Raw genomic sequence first — 27330 nt, forward strand, 5'->3', positions numbered from 1 at the left:
CATTGATAGGGTGCACCCTGTTGTGTGGCCAGAAGTGGATTATTCTGGCCCAGCTAGTGGGTGATTTTTTTGACTTCAGATGAATGTTTCTTCTTTCATCCCTGAAGCAAGATCCTGGAAAATGAATTACAGCAGACAGAACTACTACCTTGATTTCAGAAGATGACAATGAAATTGCTAATAACTGGCTCACAGGCCAGTCTTTGATCCCTTATTAATGGATAGCCCAGCAGAGCCTCCAGAGTCAAAGTTGAAGTTAGTAAGATCTTGCCCTTTAGGTTTTGTGGGCAAACACCTTTGTGTAGCAGAGACATTCTAGATATATACAGCAAAGCACAGTGACCATGCCTGAAGGCCTGATTTCAAATCCCCTTTATTAGAAGCACATACCTGAGAAAGTGACGTAGATTTCTCTGTACCCTAATTCCCTGTTCTGAGATGTAGAAATGTTAATATGACCCACATATTCATATTGTGTAAAGTGGCCAAAAATGATTCATTACAGGTAAAGCCTTAAGAAAAATAAAGGACTGCTGCTTCATGATTGTTTTATGAGTATTCACTTATTGAATGCCTTCAAGAATAAGCTAGATATGTGCTAGTGGTTGAACCCAGAGAGGTGATTTGGATGGTGCCAGAGCAAGGGAGGAGGGAAGCATTCTCTCCAGCCTATGTGCAAGAAGGATGCTTTACAGCTCACAAAGAACATCTATTACTCTCTCCTCTGATCCTTACATCAGTCCAGTTTCAGGTGAAAACCATAAAAAGCAGGTGCTGTAATCCATGTTTTCAGTGGTAGACACTGCAATTTAGAGAAACTTTCCAAGAGTCACAGCTATGATGAGTGATGGATCTGGGATAGGAATGTACTTGCTTGCTGATGACAGAGTTCCCTGAACCCCTGAGAACCACCCAACACTGAGATAATGTGCTGCACCTTTGAATCAAGAGCTCCCCTCCGCATACTCACATTCTCAAATCCTTCCACCCCAGGTTTACGGGGGGTGAGACTTGAAGGCCCGAGAAGATGTCTAAGCCAAGATGACAGTCTACATCCTCTTCCAGTATGTTGCCTCCATGTTTCAATCCCTGATCCATATACAGGAGTTTCCTCCAAATAAATCCCCTCTAAAGGACCAACATCACTGACTCAATGGACATGAGTTTGAGCAAACTCTGGGAGATGGTGAAGGACAGGGAAGCCTGGTGTGCTTCATGGGGTTGCAAAGAGTCGGACTCGACTTAGTGACTGAACAACAACAAAGGACCAGAGGAAGTTCAGCTGTGGCCGTCCTCCCCAGCATTTTCACATTGTCACTGTCTCACATGACATCTTCACAATGACCAGGTGACCACCCCAAGTGACCAGTGAGTAGTCTGTTTGGTTTGAAGGGCTCTCAAGATGGCTTCTGAGCATCAGAGGGCTTAATCAGCCATCAGATGGCTTCACAATGGCCTAAGCCAAATGCCCCACTCTGCCAAGAATTATCTTCCCTTCAGCTGAGCAAACCTGTGTGGGCAGTTAATGTGAACTCACTAGGGAGGTGGCCATCTGGGCTGGTGCTTTGGTGGTTTAGGAAATCTAGTCTGTGATGCTCAATGTCTCACTGACTTTCAATATAGGTACATGTTGAGCAGCCTGGACCAAGGCCTGTTTGAGAATGGGCAGGAGATCAAGTCTTTCTTCGCCAAAATCCAGTCTGTGCTCTATAAACGTCTCCTCCATCTACAGATCCTGTAGAGGCAGGAACAGAGTACCATATTCCTTTAGAGAGTCCCCTCCATGTCCTCAGCCTGAACACCCCAGCCCATGTCAAACCTTCCCTCCTTCAGGTGCCAAATACTCATTACTTAATTTGATGGCACTGTCCCTTCTCACCACACTCCCAGGCAATACCCAAAGAGTCTATGATCCTGTCCTCATCAAACCATGGAAATCCTGCCTGGAAATTCCAGTTGCTTTCCATTCTAAAAATGTCTGCATTTCAACTGCCATTATTTGGTTTTGGATTTTGACGTCTACATTCAGAAGAGCTGAGCTGTTCCCCTTTCCTGTGATGTTTATTGCAGGGGTGGCATCAAGATTCTCCTGCTTCAATGAGAGTTGTGTGATACAGTTCCTGTGTTTCTGCTTCAGAAGAGTGTGCACAAAATTGACGAAGTAAGACATAGAATTTTTTCTTGACAGCAGAATTAAAAAGCACCTTAAGTAATACAACAAAGTTAAATAATAGATTTATGTCAATAAGTCTATATGTAGAGTGGTGGAAATGAAAAAAAATGGTGAGGAGAATATTTTCACTCAAAGTTAATCTCCCATTTGAAGGAACAGCCTTTAGAGGATCAATATAATGTACCTAAAAATAACAATTCGGATTTCCCATTTTCAAACATTCGAGGTATGAAGGTGAGAGCTTCTCACCTGTTACCAAATTTGAACCTCTCAGCTCATAGACTGACAGCTGGAATGGAAGACAGGATGAGCATCATCACATTACCATGGAAACCAGTCATCATAGAACTTTCAGGGGGAAGGCAACTCTGCCCACTCTGAGTCCACGTGCTCTGCCTAGACTAGTGTGTGTTCCCATGGACAAGTGTGGCATTTCAGAGTGAACATTTCGCTTCAAAAATTGAATCCCAGCCTCACACATTATTGCTCTCTGATTAAGAAAACAAGTTATATGAGAGGAAAAGACCTCCCCAAATACCTTTGATAAGTCAAAATTTTAGGGTGAGGAGGAACAAAACATGGGGAAGACTTTACATAGGAAGGATGCTTTACTTCTCATGGAGAATATCTATTAGCTTCTCATCTGGTCCCTGCGACAGCCCAGTTGCAGGGGAAGACAAATGCAAAGCAGGGGCTATAATCCATATTTTTTCAGTGGAAGACATCACAGTTTAGAATAACTTTCCAAGAGTCACAACAATGAGTGGATCTAGGACAGGAATGTTCTTGGTTCCTTGAGGATAGAGATCCCTGAACCCCTGATAGCCACCCAGAGCTGAGATCATGACCTAGACCCTTGAATCAAAAGTCCCCCTCACTCTTTCCCTCAAATCCTCCTTCTGGTGAGTGTTGATACCCTAGGGAGATGTCTGAGCCAAGATAACCATCCAAAATCCCATCCAACATTTTCATCCATCTTTCAGTCCCTGATCAATGATACAGGAGTTTCCTTCAGACAAAGCCCCTCTGAAGAACCAGGGGAACAGCTGCTATCCTCCCCAGCATTTACACATTGTCAGCTGTCTCTCAGGACACCTTCACAATGACCAGGTGACCACCCCAAGTCACCAGTGGTCCATTTGGCTCTCAAGATGGCTCAGAGTTCAGAACAGTCTGAACCAAATGCCATATGATGGCTCTGTCAAGAATTAGCTTCCTTTAGCTGACCAACCCTGGATGAGCTGGGTTAATGTGAACTCACTGGGGAGGTGGCCATCTGGGCTGGTGCTTTGGTCGTTTAGGAAATCTAGTCTGTGATGCTGAATGTCTCACTGACTTTAGATCTAGGTATATTTTTGAGCAGCCTGGACCAAGGCCTGTCTGAGTATGGGCAGGGGCTCAAGTCTTTCTTCACCAAAATCCAGTTTCTATAAACTCCTCATCCTTCTATAGACCCTGTAGTAACAGGGACAGAGTCCCATATTCCCTTTGAGCATCCCCTCCATATCCTCAGCCTGAACACCTCATCCCAGGACTCTCTTTGAGGACTGCAGACAGACACTCCTTCCCTGAACCAGTTGCCAAATGTTCATTCCTTAATTCAATGGCCCTGTCCCTTCCCACCACACTCCCAGGTAACAGCCAAGCAGCCTGTGATCTTGTCCTTATCAACCCATGGAAATCCTGCCTGGGAAGTCCGGTTGCTTTCCTTTTTACATTTCTCCTGCTAATATTTGGTTTCAGATTTTGACATCTACATTCAGAAGAGTTGAGCTGTAATCCCCCTTTTCTGTCTATTGAAGGGGTAGCATCAAGATTTTCCTGCTTTGATGAGAGGTGTGTGATGTTTCTTGTGTCTGTGCTCTGCAAGGGTGTGTATAAAATTGGCATTAGGAATAGCATATTTTTCTAAATTTAGAAAAATATTTGAGGCAGCCAGCTTGATAGCAGAATTTTAAAAATACCTTAAGTAATATAACAAAGCTCTATAATAGACTTATAAGTCTATAGAAAAATTACAGTGGCAGAAATGGGGAAAAAAGGTGAGAAAAAATATATTTTTTCATCCATTTGAAGAAATAACCTGCCTTTAGAGTATCAATATGAACATACCTCCAAAATAACAATTCAGATTTCCCATTATTCAAACACTCAAGGTGTGAGGGTGACAGCTTCTCATCTGTCACCAAATTTGAACCTCTCAGCTCACAGAGTGACAGTTGGAATGGAAGGTAGGATGTGCATCATCACATTACCATGGAAACCAGTCATCATAGAACTTTCAGAGTGAAGGCAGCCCTGCTCTGTGCAGACTGTTGTGTGTTTTCATGGAAAAGTGTGGCATTTCAGAGTCAACACTTTACTTCAAAAATTGAATCCCAGGACCACACATTATTACTCTCTGATTAAGAAAACAATTATGAGAGAAAAAGACCTCCCCAAATAGAGTTGCTATTGAAATGTTCAGAGTGAAGAGGAAAAAACTAATATGCTAAGAATAAAAAGACGTTTCATTCTTGGTGGAAATACCATTTCTACTATTTCTGAGTCAGTAGACATTTGTTTATCAAACAACTAAATTTTTTTCCAGATGAAAAGCAGCAATAATAAGAATTCAACTGTAAAATGTCACATTCTCTCTCTGAGCATATACTTAACAAATTACATTAATCTTTGTCTCATTCATTATTATTTTCTTTTTCTCTGAATGCGACTAAATTTGTAGACTTGATTATGTCTCAGTCTCTGTGTATTCATTAAAAAAATGTCCTTGTCATTGTTTATGCACAAGATTGTGTAGTCAATGAGCTAAAAGAATAAATAGTGTATTTTCACCAGTGAGTTGAGTGAAAATATATAATTAAATCTTTCCTATACAAAGAATTTTAGATAACCCAAAACTGTAGGATTAAATATATGTTCTGGCTCAAAATTTAACACCTAATCACACCATTCCTGTGTTAGGTCATGAAATCTAGCTTTGAAAAGTAGCAGCCCCACCCCTACCTCTGGCCTCAGTACAAGTAAAAATTCTAGAAGATGAGAGAATTGCCATGTTTAAAACAAAGCAGGTAATGTTCAAGTTTTGGAATGCTTTGTACAAATCTCTATCATTGCTGATACACCACAAAAACTACAAGTAAGAAATCAAACGGGGCATTGATGAGGTATAACAAGAATATAGATGGTGTCATATTTTCTCCAGGATTACCCTATCTCAATTGCTGTTCCTCAGAGTGACTGAACAAGGATGAAAAAGAAGAGGTAAAATTATACATCTCTAAATTAAGAATTTTATTGCATCCCAGCTTGGTAGAAAATAATATATGTGCTACCATGTATAAAATAGGTAATGAATGAGAACCTCAGTTCAGTTCAATTCAGTTCAGTCGCTCAGTCGTGTCCGACTCTTTGCGACCCCATGGACTGCAGCACGCCAGGCCTCCCTGTCCATTGCCAACAAAGTTTACTCAAACTCATGTCCATTGAGTTGGTGATGCCATCCAACCATCTCATCCTCTGTCATTCCCGTCTCCCGCCTTCAATCTTTCCCAGCACCAAGGTCTTTTCCAATTAGTCAGTTCTTTATATCAGGTGGCCAAAGTATTGGAGTTTCAGCTTCAGCATCAGTCCTTCCAATGAATATTCAGAACTGATTTCCTGAATGGACTGATTGGACTAATTGGATTTCCTTGCAGTCCAAGGGTTTCTCAAGCGTCTTCTCCAGCACCACAGTTCAAAAACATCAATTCTTCAGCGCTCAGCTTTCTTTATAGTCCAACTCTCACATCCATACATGACTACTGGAAAAACCGTAGCCTTGACTAGACAGATCTTTGTTGGCAAAGTAATGTCTCTGCTTTTTAATATGCTGTCTAGGTTGGTCATAACTATTCTCCCAAGGAGCAAGCATCTTTTAATTTCATGATTGCAGTCACCATCTGCTGTGATTTTGGAGCCCCCCAAAATAAAGTCTGTCACTGTTTCCACTGTCATCCCATCTATTTGCCACGAAGTGATGGAACCAGATGCCATGATCTTAGTTTTCTGAATATTGAGTTTTAAACCAACTTTTTCACTCTCCTTTTTCACTTTCATCAAGAGGCTCTTTAGTTCTTCTTTGCTTTCTGCCATAAGGGTGGTGTCATCTGCATATCTGAGATAACTGATATTTCTCCCAGCTATCTTGATTCCAGCTTGTGCTTCATCCAGCCCAGTGTTTCTCATGATGTACTATGCATATAAGTTAAATAATCAGGGTGACTATATACAGCCTTGACATCCTCCTTTCCCTATTTGGAACTAATCTGTTGTTCCATGTCCAGTTCTAACTGTTGCTTCCTGACCTGCATACAGATTTCTCAAGAGGCAGGTCAGGTGGTCTTGTATTCCCATCTCTTTAAGAATTTTCCAGAGTTTGTTGTGGTCACTGTATAGCATAGAGAACTCTACTCTGTTCTCTGGTGACCTAAATAAGGAAATCGAAGAAATAAGGGATATATGTCCAGGCATAGCTGATTCACTTTTCTGTAGAGCAGAAACTAACACAACATTGTAAAACAACTATACTCCAATAAAAATTATTTTTTAAAAAAAGAAAAGTATGTGTGTAGATAAGAAACTTGAGGAACGAAATAAAAAAGAATTAGGGAATATATTATGAAAAATATACTCATCTGAGGAGAGGAACAGCATTCAAAAGACAGCACTGAAAAACAGTTAAGATTTCCATTCTTGGAAAATGATGGGAACAGAGGATTTCCCTTTCTCCTGCCACCTGAGTATCTGTAAATGAAGAAGACATGAGTAAACATAGGAAAAGCCCTGAGAAAAATGCTTGTCAGAGTGTCAGTGCTATATAACTGCTCAGTTACTAAATCTGGAAGAAATACAGACACGTAACAGTTGTTGCTTCCAGATACAAACCCAGGAGAGGAAAGAAACAGATTGTAGGGTATGTTCTATGGCACCTCCTGAACATTTGTGTTATTTTTCTTGCTCTTAAAGTAATTTTTAATGAACTAACCTCCAAAATTGTGGCATTGAATACCCACTTTATTCGTTCATGGTCACAGGGCAAGAAGTTTAGACAGGGCACAGTGGGAAAGGCTCTTTTCTGCTCTGTGATTCTGGGCCCTCAGTAGAGAAGCTCTGAGCTGAGGGATCAGGACAAGTAGAAGCTAGAATCCTCTGGAGGTAACTTCACTCCCACATCTGCAGTTGAAGCAGGATTTTCTGGAGCACTTCCGTGACACCTCCCCCACGGGGCCTGGACTTCCCATGCACCAGGGCAGGCTCAGGGCAATCAGACCTCTTACTTGGTGGCTGAAAGCACCACAGGGAGTAATCTGAGTGACCATAGAGCCCTCTTGCCTTTTCAAGCAAAACCTTGGCTGTTGTAATGTGTTATTTCCAGGAGATTAAAGAAAAAAACCTGTCTGAGGTCAAGATGAATGGACAGACAAGTCCCTTTTGATAAGGTCCTCATCTTGACCTTATAAATACTTGAGGGAAAGGCAAAACTAAGCCAGAGAAAAGTCTGATTACTTGATAAGAAATGCACTGCTGATCGTCCTGTAGATTTGCCAGTTACTGTGTGACACTGGATAAATTATTTCATGATCAGGAACATCTGAATGAATGAAGTAGTAAAAAAAAAAATATTTACACATTCCCTATAATACCTCCTTATTAATACCTGATTTATCATTCTACATTTTTATGAGAAATGAGTACACTAATGACCATAAGACACAGCTTCTGGATGTTTTTATATATGAAATAATACGATGACTGTTCTTACAATGGTAAGAATATGAGGGGCTGGAAATAACATTTAGGCATGCCAGACTTCCTCTGTTAGCTTAAGATCCCACCCAGACGCCCTCATCCCTAAATACATGTGAATGGCTGTTTATTCTTCATTTTCAAACATATTTTACTGAATAAAGTTAAAGAAACTTTTTTAAAAGTAGGACTTCCCTGACGGTCCAGTGGTTAAGATGCCATACTTCCACTGCAGGGGACACAGGTTAGATCCCTGGTATGGGAACTAAGATCCTACATGGCTGAGTGGTGCAGCCAAAATAAATACATATGATTTTTTTATTGATGATATAAGCTATAGGGTATTAGGGTTGTAACCAAACCCATTAGTGAGTACCTGATATAATTTATTTCTCACTGAAAAGATTTCCTATAGAATATAATTTGCTAGCTATGTGAGAGTGTAATCAAAAAGGTCTTGGTCTCAGTTTTAAATCTAAAATTTATCAGTTATTATGTGACACTGTATAGATTATTTCATGCTTTTTGCCTGAGTATTTTATATGTAAGATTGAATTAACCATGTCACTTACTTTCAGCAATGTTCTGAGTATTAAATGAAATTTTGTTTAAATGCTAATTTCAGTTTTGGTGCATGTTAGGGGTTCAATGGAGAAGGAAATGGCAACCCACTCCAGTGTTCTTGCCTGGAGAATCCCAGGGACAGAGGAGCCTGGTGGGCTGCCATCTATGGGGTTGCACAGAGTCGGACATGACTGAAGTGACGCAGCAGGGGTTCAATAAATCAGAGCTAGTAAATAGTTGTAAAACAGTGACAATGGTAGCAACAGTAGCAGTAACAATGCTCAACAATACCTCAACAGTATTGCAAGTATAGTAGTTCAGTTCAGTTCAGTCGCTCAGTCATGTCTGACTCTTTGTGACCCCATGAACCACAGCACGCCAGGCCTCCCTGTCCATCACCAACTCCCAGAGTCCACCCAAACCCATGTCCATTGTGTCGGTGATGCCACCCAACCATTTCATCCTCTGTCGTCCCCTTCTCCTCCTGCCCTCAATCTTTCCCAGCATCAGGGTCTTTTCCAATGAGTCAGCTCTTTGCATCAGGTGGCCAAAGTATTGGAGTTTTCATCTTCAACATCAGTCCCTCTAATGAACACCCAGGACTGATCTCCTTTAGGATGGACTGGTTGGATCTCCTTGCAGTCCAAGGGACTCTCAAGAGTCTTCTCCAACACCACAGTTCAAAAGCATCAGTTCTTCTGCACTCAGCTTTCTTTATGGTCCAACTCTCACATCCATACATGACTACTGGAAAAACCATAGCCTTGACTAGATGGACTTTGTTGGCAAAGTAATGTCTTTGCTTTTTATTTTTTTATTTTTTTTAATTAATTAATTTATTTTTTCAGTGGGTTTTGTCATACATTGACATGAATCAGCAATAGATTTACACGTATTCCCCATCCCGATCCCCCCTCCCACCTCCCTCTCCACCCGATTCCTCTGGGTCTTCCCAGTGCACCAGGTTCGAGCACTTGTCTCATGCATCCCACCTGGGCTGGTGACCTGTTTCACCATAGATAATATACATGCTGTTCTTTTGCAACATCCCACTCTCACCTTCTCCCACAGAGTTCAGAAGTCTGTTCTGTACTTCTGTGTCTCTTTTTCTGTTTTGCATATAGGGTTGTCGTTACCATCTTTCTAAATTCCATATATATGTGTTAGTATGCTGTAATGTTCTTTATCTTTCTGGCTTACTTCACTCTGTATAAGGGGCTCCAGTTTCATCCATCTCATTAGAACTGGTTCAAATGAATTCTTTTTAACGGCTGAGTAATATTCCATGGTATATATGTACCACAGCTTCTTTATCCATTCATCTGCTGATGGGCATCTAGGTTGCTTCCATGTCCTGGCTATTATAAACAGTGCTGCGATGAACATTGGGGTGCACGTGTCTCTTTCAGATCTGGTTTCCTCAGTGTGTATGCCCAGGAGTGGTAATGCTGGGTCATATGGCAGTTCTATTTCCAGTTTTTTAAGAAATCTCCACACTGTTCTCCATAGCGGCTGTACTAGTTTGCATTCCCACCAACAGTGTAAGAGGGTTCCCTTTTCTCCACACCCTCTCCAGCATTTATTGCTTGTAGACTTTTGGATAGCAGCCATCCTGACTGGCGTGTAATGGTACCTCATTGTGGTTTTGATTTGCATTTCTCTGATAATGCGTGATGTTGAGCATCTTTTCATGTGTTTGTTAGCCATCTGTATGTCTTCTTTGGATAAATGTCTGTTTAGTTCTTTGGCCCTTTTTTTGATTGGGTCATTTATTTTTCTGGAATTGAGCTGCAGGAGTTGCTTGTATATTTTTGAGATTAATCCTTTGTCTGTTTCTTCATTTGCTATTATTTTCTCCCAATCTGAGGGCTGTCTTTTCACCTTACTTATAGCTTCCTTTGTAGTGCAAAAGCTTTTAAGTTTCATTAGGTCCCATTTGTTTAGTTTTGCTTTTATTTCCAATATTCTGGGAGGTGGGTCATAGAGGATCTTGCTGTGATTTATGTCGGAGAGTGTTTTGCCTATGTTCTCCTCTAGGAGTTTTATAGTTTCTGGTCTTACATTTAGATCTTTAATCCATTTTGAGTTTATTTTTGTGTATGGTGTTAGAAAGTGTTCTAGTTTCATTCTTTTACAAGTGGTTGACCAGCTTTCCCAGCACCACTTGTTAAAGAGGTTGTTTTTTTCCCATTGTGTATCCTTGCCTCCTTTGTCAAAGATAAGGTGTCCATAAGTTCGTGGATTTATCTCTGGGCTTTCTATTCTGTTCCATTGATCTATATTTCTGTCTTTGTGCCAGTACCATACTGTCTTGATGACTGTGGCTTTGTAGTAGAGCCTGAAGTCAGGCAGGTTGATTCCTCCAGTTCCATTCTTCTTTCTCAAGATTACTTTGGCTATTCGAGGTTTTTTGTATTTCCATACAAATTGTGAAATTATTTGTTCTAGTTCTGTGAAAAATACCGTTGGTAGCTTGATAGGGATTGCATTGAATCTATAGATTGCTTTGGGTAGAATAGCCATTTCGACAATATTGATTCTTCCAATCCATGAGCATGGTATGTTTCTCCATCTGTTTGTGTCCTCTTTGATTTCTTTCATCAGTGTTTTATAGTTTTCTATGTATAGGTCTTTTGTTTCTTTAGGTAGATATATTCCTAAGTATTTTATTATTTTTGTTGCAATGGTGAATGGTATTGTTTCCTTAATTTCTCTTTCTGTTTTTTCATTGTTAGTATATAGGAATGCAAGGGATTTTTGTGTGTTGATTTTATATCCTGCAACTTTACTATATTCATTGATTAGCTCTAGTAATTTTCTGGAAGAGTCTTTAGGGTTTTCTATGTAGAGGATCATGTCATCTGCAAACAGTGAGAGTTTCACTTCTTCTTTTCCTATCTGGATTCCTTTTACTTCTTTTTCTGCTCTGATTGCTGTGGCCAAAACTTCCAACACTATGTTGAATAGTAGTGGTGAGAGTGGGCACCCTTGTCTTGTTCCTGATTTCAGGGGAAATGCTTTCAATTTTTCACCATTGAGGGTGATGCTTGCTGTGGGTTTGTCATATATAGCTTTTATTATGTTGAGGTATGTTCCTTCTATTCCTGCTTTCTGGAGAGTTTTAATCATGAATGGGTGTTGAATTTTGTCAAAGGCTTTCTCTGCATCTATTGAGATAATCATATGGTTTTTATCTTTCAATTTGTTAATGTGGTGTATTACATTGATTGATTTGCGGATATTAAAGAATCCTTGCATTCCTGGGATAAAGCCCACTTGGTCATGGTGTATGATTTTTTTAATATGTTGTTGGATTCTGTTTGCTAGAATTTTGTTAAGGATTTTTGCATCTATGTTCATCAGTGATACTGGCCTGTAGTTTTCTTTTTTTGTGGCATCTTTGTCTGGTTTTGGAATTAGGGTGATGGTGGCCTCATAGAATGAGTTTGGAAGTTTACCTTCCTCTGCAATTTTCTGGAAGAGTTTGAGTAAGATAGGTGTTAGCTCTTCTCTAAATTTTTGGTAGAATTCAGCTGTGAAGCCATCTGGTCCTGGGCTTTTGTTTGCTGGTAGATTTCTGATTACAGTTTCGATTTCCTTGCTTGTGATGGGTCTGTTAAGATCTTCTATTTCTTCCTGGTTCAGTTTTGGAAGGTTATACTTTTCTAAGAATTTGTCCATTTCATCCAAGTTGTCCATTTTATTGGCATAGAGCTGCTGGTAGTAGTCTCTTATGATCCTTTGTATTTCAGTGTTGTCTGTTGTGATCTCTCCATTTTCATTTCTAATTTTGTTAATTTGGTTCTTCTCTCTTTGCTTCTTAATGAGTCTTGCTAATGGTTTGTCAACTTTGTTTATTTTTTCAAAAAACCAGCTTTTAGCTTTGTTGATTTTTGCTATGGTCTCTTTAGTTTCTTTTGCATTTATTTCTGCCCTAATTTTTAGGATTTCTTTCCTTCTGCTAACCCTGGGGTTCTTCATTTCTTCCTTCTCTAATTGCTTTAGGTGTAGAGTTAGGTTATTTATTTGGCTTTTTTCTTGTTTCTTGATGTGAGCCTGTAATGCTATGAACCTTCCCCTTAGCACTGCTTTTACAGTATCCCATAGGTTTTGGGTTGTTGTGTTTTCATTTTCATTCATTTCTATGCATATTTTGATTTCTTTTTTGATTTCTTCTATGATTTGTTGGTTATTCAGAAGCATGTTATTTAGCCTCCATATGTTTGCATTTTTAACAATTTTTTTCCTGTAATTGAGATCTAATCTTACTGCACTGTGGTCAGAAAAGATGACTGGAATGATTTCAATTTTTTTGAATTTTCCAAGACCAGATTTATGGCCCAGGATGTGATCTATTCTGGAGAAGGTTCCGTGTGCACTTGAGAAAAAGGTGAAGTTGATTGTTTTGGGGTGAAATGTCCTATAGATATCAATCAGCTCTAGCTGGTCCATTGTGTCATTCAAGGTTTGTGTTTCCTTGTTAATTTTCTGTTTAGTTGATCTATCCATAGTTGTGAGTGGGGTATTAAAGTCTCCCACTATTATTGTGTTACTATTAATTTCCTCTTTCATACTCATTAGCGTTTGCCGCACATATTGTGGTGCTCCTATGTTGGGTGCATATATATTTATAATTGTTATATCTTCTTCTTGCATTAATCCTTTGATCATTATGTAGTGTCCTTCTTTGTCTCTTTTCACAGCCTTTATTTGAAAGTCTATTTTATCTGATATGAGTATTGCGACTCCTGCTTTCTTTTGGTCTCCGTTTGCATGAAATATTTTTTTCCAGCCCTTCACTTTTAGTCTGTATGTATCTCTTGTTTTGAGGTGGGTCTCTTGTAGACAGCATATATAGGGGTCTTGTTTTTGTATCCATTCAGCCAGTCTTTGTCTTTTGGTTGGGGCATTCAACCCATTTACATTTAAGGTAATTATTGATAGGTGTGGTCCCGTTGCCATTTACTTTGTTGTTTTGGTTTCACGTTTATACAACCTTTCTGCATTTCCTATCTAGAGAAGATCCTTTAGCATTTGTTGAAGAGCTGGTTTGGTGGTGCTGAATTCTCTCAGCCTTTGCTTGTCTGTAAAGCTTTTGAATTCTCTTTCATATCTGAATGAGATCCTTGCTGGGTACAGTAATCTAGGTTGTAGGTTATTCTCTTTCATTACTTTCAGTATGTCTTGCCATTCCCTTCTGGCCTGGAGGGTTTCTATTGATAGATCAGCTGTTATCCTTATGGGAATCCCTTTGTGTGTTATTTGTTGTTTCTCCCTTGCTGCTTTTAATATTTGTTCTTTGTGTTTGATCTTTGTTAATTTGATTAATATGTGTCTTGGAGTGTTTTGCCTTGGGTTTATCCTGTTTGGGACTCTCTGGGTTTCTTGGACTTGGGTGGCTATTTCCTTCCCCATTTTAGGGAAGTTTTCAGCTATTATCTCCTCGAGTATTTTCTCATGGCCTTTCTTTTTGTCTTCTTCTTCTGGGATTCCTATCATTCGAATGTTGGGGCGTTTCACATTGTCCCAGAGGTCCCTGAGGTTGTCCTCATTTCTTTTGATCCTTTTTTCTTTTTTCCTCTCTGCTTCATTTATTTCCACCATTTTATCTTCTACCTCACTTATCCTATCTTCTGTCTCCGTTATTCTACTCTTGGTTCCCTCCAGAGTGTTTTTGATCTCATTCATTGCATTATTCATATTTAATTGACTCTTTTTTATTTCTTCTAGGTCTTTATTAAACATTTCTTGCATCTTTTCAATCTTTGTCTCCAGGCTATTTATCTGTAACTCCATTTTGTTTTCAAGATTTTGGATCATTTTTATTATCATTATTCTAAATTCTTTTTCAGGTAGATTCCCTATCTCCTCCTCTTTTGCTTGAGTTGGTGGGCATTTTTCATGTTCCTTTACCTGTTGGGTATTTCTTTGCCTTTTCATCTTGTTTAGATTGCTGTGTCTGGAGTGGGCTTTCTGTATTCTGGAGGTCTGTGGTTCCTTTTTATTGTGGAGGATTTAACTAGTGGGTGGGGTTAGACGATTGGCTTGTCAAGGTTTCCTGGTTAGGAAAGTTTGCGTCGGTGTTCTGGTGCGTGGAACTTGATTTCTTCTCTCTGGAGAACAATGGAGTGCCCAGTAATGAGTTTTGAGATGGGTCTATGTGTTAGGTGTCACCTTGGGCAGCCTGTATGTTGATGTTTAGGGCTATGTTCCTGCGTTGCTGGAGAATTTGCTTGGTATGTCTTGCTCTAAAACTTATTGGCTCTTGGATGGTGGTTGGTTTCAGTGTAGGTATGGAGGCTTTTGGACGGTCACTTATTACTTAAAGTTCCATGTAGTCAGGAGTTTTCTGGTGTTCTCAGGTTTTGGGCTTAAGTCTCCTGCCTCTGGATTTCAGTTTTATTCTTCCTGTAGTCTCAGGACTTCTCCAACTACACAGCACTGATAATAAAACTTCTAGGTTAATGGCGAAAAGATTCTCTCCCGTTAGGGACACCCAGAGAGGTTCACAGAGTTACATGAAGAAGAGGAGAGGGAGGAGGGAGATAGTGTTGAGCAGGAGGAGACAAAGGGGGACTCAAGAGGAGAGAGACAGATCTACGCAGTTGTCTGTTCCCAGAATGTTCTCCGTAGCCCAGACACCCACCAAGATTCACAGAATTGGATTGGGAAGAAAAGGAGAAAGGAGGAAATAGAGGTGTTCTGAGGTAGAAAACAGAGAGTCAAGATTGGGAGAGAAAAACCAACACACTCCTGAATAAAAATGGGAACTGAATATTGGATTCTTAAATGTTCACAATTTATATCATATATTGAAAAACAAAAATTAAAAATCTAGAGTAGAGATTAGACTCTTAAAAATACTATATTAAAAAACAAAACCAAAACACACACACAAAAATTTTTTTAAATATATATGAAGTTCAGTTTAAAAAATAGGGCTTCTCTTTTTTTTTTTTTTTGGTAAGGTTATAGTGTATTGAAAATGAAAATTAAGGAGTAGTAGAGGAGTACTAGAGGACTTTAAAAGAAATAAGAGAAAAAGAAAAATAGAAAATAGAAGAGAAAAAGGAGGAAAAAAAAAGAAAGAGAGAGAGAAAAAAAAGAATTTTCCCTAATTAAAAAAATCGTAAAAATCTATGAAAATGAAAGTTAAGGAGTGATGGGGGAGTAATAGGGAATTTTAAAGGAAAATAAAAGAGAAAAAAGAAAAAAGAAAAAATTTAAAAAAAAATTTTTTTCTTATTAAAAAAAAAAAGTAAAAATATATCTAGGAATTTCTCTGGAGCTGTTGTGGTCAGTGTCGGTTCGGCTCAGTTTCAGATATCTCCTCGTTCCAGCTTACAGTTCTCGATATCTACAGGCCTCTTCCGGTGTAATCCGTGTTTTCTACAGGGATTTTAATCTGTTGCACCGCTCTCTCCTGAAGCGGTTCCCTTTGTTTATTTGTCTTCTGTTTGCCGGTTTCTTCAGAGCCTCATTTCCGCCCTGACACAGGCGGGCGGAGGTGGACTCTTATTCAGGTAGCTAGTTCTGTCGCGCTGCTGGGAGGGGTGACGCTGCGGGGAGGGGCTGGCGCTGCCGGGAGAGGCTGGCGCTGGTTTCTCGGCCTGCGCTGCTTAGGATCCCGGCTGCTCCACATGGAGCGCGCCGCGCGCAGCTCCAGCCCTCGGGTGATCCACAAAAGCGCGGAACAAAAGGCTGCGCCTGCTCTTTGTGCCTTCCCCGTCAGAGCGGTCCAGGCAGCCAGGAGCTTGACCGGCGCACTCTCTCCGGGTGCAGCGCACCCTCTCCCTTCCACGGTCCCAATCTCGGTTTCTGCCGGCGCCAGTCGGGTATGGGGTATGTGCGCCTTCTGCCCTCTGCCCCCAGCCCGTCCCCGCCCGCATCGGTCGGGTGCCTGCGCGCTGTGTCTCGCCGCGACCTGCTCCTGCCTCCGGCGGGTCCGGGCCGGCCCGCAGTCTGCGAGCCCCTCTCCGGACTCTCTCGGTACCCCCGTTCCGCGAACGGCCGGCAGCGAGTTCGGGCCGGCCAATTTTCTCTCTCTTCCCTGCTCTCCCACAGTTCAAGCCGGCAACTCACAAAAGCTCCCTCCGATTGTCCTCAGGGCACTCAGGCCCGGACCCTGCCCCAAACAATGCCGCCCGCTCCTCTCCGTGCTGCCCCCACTTGCTGGTGGCGGATGCGGGTGTCTGGGGCACTTTTCTGCTGAGAGTTGCTTTTAGGCACGTAATCTGTGGGTTTTATTTATTGTTTCCCTCCCAGTCAGGTTGCCCTCCTAGATTCAAACACTTCCCCCAGGCCCGCCAGAGCGAGGGTTTCCCGGTGTCTGGAAACGTCCTCTAAAGACTTGCTTCCCAAGACGGATCTCCGTCCTTAGCTCTTTTGTCTCATGTTTTATCTTTTGTCCTACCTCCTTTCGAAGACAATGGGCTGCTTTTCTGGGCGCCTGATGACCTCAGCTAGCGATCAGAAGTTGTTTTGTGAAGTTTGCTCTGCGTTCAGATATTCTTTTGATGAATTTGTAGGAGAGAAAGTGGTCTCCCCGTCCTACTCCTCCGCCATCTTGGCTCCTCCCTTGTCTTTGCTTTTTAATATGCTGTCTAGGTTGGTCATAACTTTCCTTCCAAGGAGCAAGCGTCTTTCAATTTCATGGCTACAATCAACATCCACAGTGATTTTGGAGCCCAGAAAATTAAAGTCAGCCAGTTTCCACTGTTTCCCCATCTATTTGCCATGAAGTGATGGGGCCAGATGCCATGATCTTAGTTTTCTGAATGTTGAACTTTAAGCCAACATTTTCACTCTCCTATTTCACTTTCATCAAGAGGCTCTTTAGTTCTTCTTCACTTTCTGCCATAAGGGTGGTGTCATCTGCATATCTGAGGTTATTGATATTTCTCCCGGCAATCTTGATTCCAGCTTGTGCTTCCTCCAGACCAGCGTTTAGTACTGCAAGTAGTGCAAGTATACTTCTTGCACTATACTTTGATGTTGTGAATTCTTTGATTGTCTTTTTTCAAACATGATATCTTCACATGTAATGTGGTTGGCTGAAGTCTGTAAAATATTTATATCTGTAATCATCTATAGATAATCTGGAATAATTTAATAAATTGTATTTCCTTTCCTGACTAGTAAACACTATGCTCTTTCTCAGCCTGTGAGTTTATTCTCTACTCTTTTTATAAGATAGATTATCAGAGAGAATCTTTATGAGAAACAATCACCTAAAAAAAAAAAAATAATTCACTCTTGTTATTTGGTTGCTCAGTCGTGTCTGACTCTTTGGGACCCCATGGATTGCAGCATGACAGGATTCACTCTTGGATAACATTTTGTTCTCTTTTGGAAGCATGGTTAACTAGAGTAATTTTAGAAATATTCAATATGGTAGAACTGAATAATAACACATGACGAAAAACCCAGGGTATTTTTTAAAAAAGCCTTTATTTATGACTTTTCTAAGTAGAAACAGAACATTTCTAAGTAGAAATTCACCAAATAACTTGATAGAATTAATAGAAAAATAACATTATCTTACCAGCATGAAGTATTAATAGCCAACCCAGTGTTGGGACTGAAAGGCCAAAAGGATAGTACTTGATACTTGAAATTACCTAAATAGTTTACTAAATATAGACATTTATTTCTATAGATATCAAATTTATGTAATCATATAGGAATTTGAGGCTATATCTTAATTAAAATTCTACTTATGAAAGCATTTATATTGAATGAAACAGTATAAAACTAAATATTCAGTACCTGATCAGTCTTCCTTGATAAATGGTGCTTCAACAGCTGGAGAACCTACTCAGTAGAAAGGAGGTAAGATCTGCAGAAAATATAATCTGAGCTTTAGATTTTAAGTTCTAATAGCATCAAAAAGAATTTTTAAAACCTAGGAATAATCTTAACAAAGAAGATGAGAGATCTTTACAAAGTATAGGACACTTACGACAGAAATTAAGGATTACAAAATAAATGAAAATGAAAAGGTAGTCTATGCTCATCAATTGGAAAAATTAATATTGTTGAAATGTCCGTGTTACCCAAAGCAATCTACGGATTCAATGTAAGCCCTACCAAAATTCCAAAAGCATTTTCTACAGAAATAAACCAAAAGTTCTAAAATGTGCATGGACCCACAAAAGACCCAAATAGCTGAAAGAGGTTTGAGAAAAAAGAAAAGCTGGAGGCATTATGTTCTCTGACTTAAAATTATATTATAAGCTATAGTAATCAAAGCAATTGACTTTATTGACTATGCCAAAGCATTTGACTGTGTGGATTACAACAAACTGTGGAAAATTCTTAAAGAGATGGGAATACCAGACCACCTGACCTGCCTCCTGAGAAATCTATATGCAGGTCAAGAAGCAACAGTTAGAACTGGACATGGAACAGTGGACTGGTTCCAAACTGGGAAAGCAGTACGTCAAGGCTGTATATTGTCACTCTGCTTATTTAACTTATATGCAGAGTACATCATGTGAAATGCCAAGTTGGATAAAGCACAAGCTGGAATCAAGATTGCCAGGAGAAATATCAATAACCTCAGATATGCAGATGACACCACCCTTATGGCAGAAAGTGAAGAAGAACTAAAAAGCCTCTTGATGAAAGTGAAAAAGGCGAGTGAAAAGGCTGGCTTAAAACAGCATTCAAAAAATGAAGATCATGGCATCTGATCCCATCACTTCGTGGCAAATAGATGGGGAAACAGTGGAAACAGTGGCAGACTTTGTTTTCTTGGGCTCCGAGATCCCTGCAGATGGTGACTGCAGCCATGAAATTAAAAGATGCTTGCTCCTTGGAAGAATAGTTATGACCAACCTAGACAGCATATTAAAAAGCAGAGACATTACTTTGCCAATAAATGTCCATCTAGTCAAAGCTATGGTTTTTTTCAGTAGTCATGTATGGATGTGAGAGTTGGACCATAAAGAAGGCTGAGTGTCTAAGAATTGATGCTTTTGAACTGTGGTGTTGGAGAAGACTCTTGAGAGTCCCTTGGACTGCAAGGAGATCAGACCAGTCAATCCTAAAGGAAACCAGTCCTGACTATTCATTGGAATGACTGATGCTGAAGCTGAAACTCCAATCCTCTGGCCACCTGATGTGAAGAACTGACTCATTTGAAAAGACCCTGATGCTGGTAAAAAATGAAGGCAGGAGGAGAAAAGGATGACAGAGGATGAGATGGTTGGATGGCATCACTGGCTCGATGGATATGAGTTTGAGCAAGCTCCAGGAGTTGGTGATGGGCAGGGAAGCTTGGCGTGCTGTGGTCCATGGAGTCACAAAGAGTCGGACATGACTGAACAACTGAACTGAATTGAATCAAAGCAATATTGTATTGGCATAAAAACAGACACATATTCAATGGGACAGAATAGAGAGCCCAGAAATAAGTTTGCACATCAGTTATCAACTAAAGGAGCCAAGATACCGTGAAGAAAGAATAGTTTCTTCAATAAATGATGTTGGAGAAAACAGACGGCCACATGCAAAAAAGGTAAGCAGACCCCTATCTTACACCATATGGAAAAATCAATGCAAAACAGACTAAATATTTGGACATGAGACCCAAACCATGAAATTCCTAGAAGAAAATATCAGAACTAAATTCCTTGACGTCAGTCTTGGCAAGGGTTTTTTGGATTTGACACCAAAAGCAAAAATAAATGAGAAGACCACATCAAACTTAAAACCTTCTGCACAGGAAACAATTTTAAAAATGAAAAGGCAACCCATAGAATGAGAGGAAATATTTGCAAATCATAAATCTGATAATAGGTTAATATCCAAAATGCATGTAATCATGCAATTCAATGGGGGGGAGGCAATATGATATAAAAATGGACAAAGGACCTAAATAGACATTTTCCCAAAGAAGACATACAACTGGCCAACAGGTACATGAAAAGGTGCTCAGCATCACTAAGCAACAGGAAGTACAAATCAAAACTGCAGTGAGATATAACCTCATAATTGTCAGAAAGCTTATCATCAAAAAGATAAGATGCTACAAGTATTACAGAGAATGTGGAGATAAGGGAACCCTCATACACTGTTGGTGGGAATGTACGTTGGTACAGCCATTATGGAAAACATTATGGTGTTTCTTCAAAATAAATTAAAAACGGAACTACAGTGTGATCCAGTCATTCCACTTGTGAGTGTTCATCCAAAGGAAATAAAAACCGGGTATCAAAGAGCTGTCTCACTCCCATGTTCATTGCAGCATTATTCCCATTAGCCAAGGTATGTCTGTGTGTGCTGAGTCCCTTCAGTCATGCCCAACTCTGTGCGACCCTGTGGACTGCAGCCTGCAAGATGCCTTGTCCATAGGATTCTCCAGCAAGAATACTGGAGTGGGTTGCTGTGCCCTCCTCCAGGGGATCTTCCTGACCCAGGGGTCTAACCCTTGTCTCTTATGTCTCCTGCATTGGCAGGAGGGTTCTTTATAGAAGCAACCTAAATGTCCATCAAAGGATGAATGAATAAAAAGCCACACACACATACTCAATGGAATATTAACCAGCCACGAAAAAGGAGGAAATCCTTCCATTTTCAAAAACATTGATGGAATTTGGGGGGCAATGTGCAAAATAAATAAGCCAGACTACATGCTATCACATACATGTGGAATCTGGAGGGGTGGAATGTCAAATTCATAGAAACAGAGAGTAGAAAAAATGATTTCCAAGGGCTAGAGGCTGGGAAATAACAAGAGAGTGGTAAATGTTACAGTGAATAAATTACAGTGACAAGATTAATAAGGTTTCAGGATCTAATGTAAAACATGGTGACTATAGTTGATAACACTCTATTTGTAACTGAAATTTGCTGAGTAGAATTTGTATTTTCAAATACAAAAAATAAATAAATACAAAAAAGACTTAAATATTTGAAGTGATAGATGAGAATTCTTTTACCATGTATATGTATGTCAAACCACCATGACATACACTTTAAATATTCTATAATTTTATGTCAATTATGCTTTAACAAAGCTGAAATTGTAGATTTATAAATAAATCAAATTCAAAGAATGAGATTTAAAATCTTTTCACTGGCTTTTTTTCAGTCATTAGCTTAGTCATAATTTATTCTCTAAAAACATAACCAAACAAAGAAATACACTTCATATTTACTGAGACCAATTTGATCCAGACTCTCTGATAAGAACAGAAGTTAAAAACAAAATGGAAAATAAGACTTGATGGTGAATTGATACAAATTTACATACTAGCTCTGTAGAAATGGTTTTGAAAACTCTGGCAAGCCATTTGCTTAATCTGAATCTCAATTTTCACATGTATATATTTAAAATAACAAGAATGTGTTGTTGTAACCATTGAATTTGGGAAAATATTTTGAAAACTGAGAAAAACTTCTATGGAAAGCAAGTGTATTATTTGTTTTGCATGAAACAAATAATAATCTGTATTTTATTATTTTGTTACTTACTGAAGTGACAGATAAAATGTATTGATGAAATGTATTTTACACATAAAGTAAAGTCACTCTAGTCCTGTCTGACTCTTTGTGACTCCATGGACTGTAGCCTACCAGGCTCCTCTGTCCACGGGATTTTCCAGGCAAGACTACTGGAGTGGGTTGCCATTTCCTTCTCCATGCCCAAATAGCATTCAGTGATACCTGTCTTAGAAAATTTTATTATAAATAAAATAACTGTATTTTAAGACAATTATATTTTAAGCCTAATCCGCTATTTATGAATACATATTCTTTCTAACGTATTTCAGACTCTTCAAGATTTTTGTTTTGTCTGATCTTTAAAAAACTGCCAGTCCATCAGGGTAATAGGAAGAACACCGCGGTGGAGCGGTTTGGTCGTTCGTTAGAGGGGGTTCCGCCCTTCGCCCGGCTCTCCGTTGGGCAGCAGAGGAGGCGCCGCGTTCGAAGAAGTGGCCTAGGACTTGGGCAGTGGTCTCAAAGAAAATGGCCCGGACCAAGAGGACAGCTTGTAAATCCACGGGTGGGAAAGCGCCCCGCAAACAGCTGGTCATCGAAGCGGCCGGGAAAAGCGACCCCTCTACCAGCGGGATGACAAGACCTCATCGCTACAGGCCCGGGACCGTTGCCCTCCGAGAAATCCGTCCTTACCAGAAATCCACCCATTTTCTGATTCGGAAGCTGCCTTTCCAGAGGTTGGTGAGGGAGATCGCCCAGGATTTCAAAACCGACTTGAAGTTCCAGAGTGCCGCCATCCGTACGCTGCAGGAGGCTAGCGAAGCGTACCTGGTGGGTTTGTCTGAAGATCCTCAGCCGTGCGCGGTCCATGCGGAGTCACCGTCACGCCCCAAAGACATCCCGTTGGCTCGCTGGATAGGGGAGGGGGCCGGAGGGGAGTTTCACTGAAGACAGTTTTTGTGGTGTTTTGTAGTGAATTCTGTAAAATACTTTGGCTTAGTTTGTGACTTTTTTTGGTAGGAAATTGTTTATAGTATGTTGTGTTTGTACTTAAGTCGTTCCATCTTTCACTCAGGATGAGTGGGAAAAGTGGCCGTTCACAGACTTCAGTTAATATGAGCACTGTTGCTCGGAAAAGACAAGTTGTTAATATGCAAAAGGGACGAGTGATATTTCTTGCTTCTCATGATGCATGTTTTCTGTAGGTTAATGACCTGTTGGGTAATTATTATGGTACTAGAATTGATAAACCTATACTGGGTCCTTTTGCGGTAAAAGTGGTTATGACTTGATCTAAGTGTTTTTAACAGTTGGGGCTGTTAAGTCCAACCATACATGACTGTGAATGTGGGCTTTTTCAAGGGATGAAGATACAAGTCTTAACCACAGTGTAACTTGCAGTTTCCTTAAAAACAAAAAAAGTAAACCTCACAGCTATAGAATACACTATGTGCATTTATAACAGCTATTTTGTATATTGTAGTGTCAGCGTTTTAAAATTAAGTGTTTCACATTGACATGTAGTGGGGAGTCTTGTCATTAAGCTGTGTGGGATTCAGAGTATAGTTGGTTTTCTCCTAACTAGACTGCACGTTTTCCTACATAGTTAAAGTACTTTTGCACATTATACCTTGTATAAGTCCTCATTGTACCACGTGTTAACTAACCCTCTAGGTGATAATGCAAACACTGGATTGATTTGTAAGGGCCCTAGAATATAATACAAGCTATTCATACCAACATCATCTGTTACTTATAGTTAGTGCAGCTTTTCTTTGTGTTGTGGTTGGTCTCATAACTATGTTGAGTTGTTCTCTATCAAGAGGGAACAATGCTGAAGTTATTTTCCTTGTGGAGTTTGTATTATAATAATCCTTTGAGTAAACTTGCTGTGGGGCACACATAGCTTCAGTTTACAGAACCTCTGTCAGCTAAAATAGAGCTTTCTAGGTGGCACTAGTGGTAAAGAATGTGCCTGGCAATACAGGAGCCAAAGATGTGGGTTCGATCCCTGGGTTGGGAAGATCCCCTGGAGGAGGAAACAGCAGCCCACTCCAGTATTCTTGCCTGGAGAATCCCATGTAGCCTGGCGGGGGTCATGAAAGAGTCAGACAGACACCACTGAAGCGACTTAGCACACTCACTTACCAGTTAAAATGGTGTCATCTGGCATAAGTTCCAGCGAAAATCATTTCATAGAGATGTCTTTCCAAGTGATTTTAAAATTTATCCTTCTACTGAAGTTTTTAGGTCAATTATGTATGTTGACTAATTTTACAAGTGAACTTATTTACCAAAAAAAAAATACCCCAATCCATCTTTTATACTTTATAGTTAGTACACACCCAATATATTTCATATTTTAATTCCTTTAATACATTTACATTTAATTTTTAAAATACAGTTTACCACTGGTAAAAATTACTTTGTAAGAATTTCTATTTAACCGTTCTCTCTGGGTCATGTAATTTAGGCACATAGTTTGAAGAGAAGTTGGTACAAACTCCTAGTGAAACCCCAGTCAATTTAAATTTTTTACAAAGACTTGTAGGTGTTTTCGGAGAAGGAAATGGTAACCCATTCCAGTACTCTTGCCTGGAAAATCCCATGGACGGAGGAGCCTGGTGGGCTGCAGTCCATGGAGTCGTTGCGACTCGGACACGACTGAGAGACTTCACTTTCACTTTTCACTTTCATGCACTGGAGAAGGAAATGGCAGCCCACTCCAGTGTTCTTGCCTGGAGAATCCCAGGGATGGGGGAGCCTGGTGGACTGCCGTCTCTGGGGTCACACAGGGTTGGACACGACTGAAGTGACTTAGCAGCAGTAGCAGCAGTAGGTGTTTTGAATTGTTCCTTCTATCAGGTAAAAAACTGAATGGGAAAATGCAGGTGCATTTATGCAAATAGCTATCCTTAATGAAAACGTGAAATTTCATATGACCATTACTTTTACTTATTTATACACAAAACATGCTTAAATATTGTGATATGTATAAAACCATACAGAAGGTAACATTAAAAATAAATAAACCATCTGTAAGTGGACCAACAGCCTTTTATATCTAATTGTTTCACAGTATTTGCTGATTTTTTAAATTTAACTTTATGGAAATAAACAGATTTTTTAAAATGATACCATAAATTAATATTTTGTTTTGCTGCAAAAACTACTATGATTTTATCATAGGAAAAATTAAGGAAACAGACTTTTAGTTCCAATTCTGAAAACATACTAATGTTCCTCAACATAGTTAATGTAATGGTTAATACACATTTATAGCCGGAACTAATATGAGTTTTTTTAGTCATTTGGCTCAATATTTCCTTAACATAGTAGATATATTAAGAAATTTTTACCATTATTTACATTGTTTTGGTTGTTGCAAGTACAATCACACAATCACTAACATTTTATGTATTTAATTAATTAATTTATTTATTTATTTTGGGGTCTTCATTGCTTTGCACGGGCTTTCTCTGGTTTCAGTGAGCAGGGGCTACTCTTCATTGCAGTGTGCAGGCTTCTAATTGTGATAACTTCTCTTGTTCTGAAGCACAGGCTCTAGAGGTTGCAGGCTTAGTAGTTGTGGTACAGCGGCTTAGTTGCTCTGAGGCATGTGGAATCTTCCCGGATTAGGATCGAACCCATGTCTCATGCGTTGGCAAGTGAATTCTTATTCACTGCACCACCAGGGAAGTCCTATTTATAGATGTAATTATTTATTAAAATGTAATCACTAACTGACAACATAAGATTATCTCATCAGTAATTAGATATTGACATGATACTGAAACAGCTATAACACATTTTTGTAAATACTGAATTTTTAATTTTATTTCTTTGTAAAATTTGCAGCTATGATAAAAAATAGTTTACCCAAATATAAAATAAAATGAAATTTAAAATGTGGAACAAAAGTTATTTGTGTTCTAATAGATACTTTTTAAGCAAGTTATACCATCAATAATTAGGTTGCTATTATAAAATGATAATGCTGTCTTTGATCACTCTTTTGTGTTTGCTGATTGATATTACAAAATACAAACATATTTTTCTGAGGGATGACCTGGGTTTGGCTTTTTGCATGGTCAAATAGTTCATTTCCCATGTTAAAAATTTAAGGTGGCTTTGTATGATTTTATTTCATTGTGTTTTACTTCAAGGACAGAGAAGCTGTGCAGCTGCCTAGATGGGCTGTCACTTAAGTGATGTTGAGCTGCTGAAATGAGAAAAGGTCAAGACCTTGCAAAGTGTAAAGCTGTCTTCAGATTGGCCACTGCTCTTCTTCTGCATTACTTTCTTCAGGCTCTTTCTTAGGGCTTGTGATTTAGTATGTGCTGTACCTGTGTGTGTGTGATCAATCAAGTCTGTCTCTTGAGCCCCCATGAACTGTAGCCCAGCAGGCTCCTCCATGCAGGGAATTTTCCAGGCAAGAATACTGGAGCGGGTTGCCATTTCCTACTCCAGGGGATCTTCCTGACCCAGGGATTGAACCTGCGTCTCTTGCATTTCCTGCATTGGCAGGTGTATTCTTTACCAGTCTGCCACCTAGGAAGCCCTCCTGGCTACTGGGCATTACTAAAGCGGCCTCTTCCTGTAGCATTCAGTAAGATGTCTTAAGTGAGTGCTGGCTGAGATGAAGTTTCTTCCTTGATTATTTTTTTAATCTATTTTCTTTCCACTCAACAGGTTGTATTCCTTGAGTCCAAGCAGCATAGTAATCTGGCAAGAATGTACTCCCAGAGTAAGAGCTTTCCATGGCTTGAAGGAAAAAGGAGACAGCTACAACCCATGTAAGATGAGAACAGGGGCCTGAGAAGAGCTCTGGGACACCGCTGGAGTAGCCCTGAGCCTATGGTGGAAGTGCTCATTCACATCCCTGAGTTTACTGTAAAACAAGCACTGTCTCAAAACACAAAGAGAAAAGTAAAAAATAAACAGGAATCCCTGTCTCTCTGGTATTTATGTTCTAATGGGAGTGGAGAAGAAGCAGATGGTTAATAAATAATGAAAGCAAATTACATTAGTGAGGAATAAGTGTGACAGGGAAGAATAAAGCAGGAAATTGAATTCGCTATTATTAGAAAATTGAAACATTAAAAAGTAAAGTCTGGGTTGAATCAGTAAAAACTTTACACTTAAAAATAGACATAGGCTTCCCTGGTGGCTCAGTGGTAAGGACTCCGCCTGCCAATGCAGGAGACATGGATTTGATCCCTGATCCGGGAAGGCCCCACATGCCGCAGAGCAGCTAAGCTCGTGTGCCACAAACGTTGAGCCTGTGCTCCCGAGTCTGTGCTCCACAACAAGAAGCCACCCCAATGAGGGGCCCGTGCACCACAGCTAGAGAGTAGCCC

The 27330-nt window shown here is 39.9% G+C and overlaps 1 protein-coding gene across 2 annotated transcripts in view; it reads left to right on the top strand.

Annotated features, from left to right (window-relative positions):
* LOC122708331 (histone H3.3C-like) overlaps positions 1–26917 on the top strand; it is a 63921-nt gene extending 37004 nt beyond the window's left edge. The window contains exons 1-2 of one of the 2 annotated variants that reach the window (XM_043924725.1): positions 22425–22801; positions 26663–26917. In XM_043924725.1, coding sequence (XP_043780660.1) covers positions 22499–22801; positions 26663–26770 — 411 coding nt within the window. In that variant the 5' untranslated portion in view covers positions 22425–22498 and the 3' untranslated portion in view covers positions 26771–26917. Of the gene's footprint in view, positions 1–22424; positions 22802–26662 lie in introns of those variants that run through there. The other variant, XR_006345123.1, reaches the window with a different exon arrangement.
* The last annotated feature ends 413 nt before the right edge of the window (positions 26918–27330 follow it).

This window comes from Cervus elaphus, chromosome 14 (genome assembly GCF_910594005.1).
Source record: "Cervus elaphus chromosome 14, mCerEla1.1, whole genome shotgun sequence".
In the NCBI taxonomy this organism is placed as follows: domain Eukaryota; kingdom Metazoa; phylum Chordata; class Mammalia; order Artiodactyla; family Cervidae; genus Cervus; species Cervus elaphus.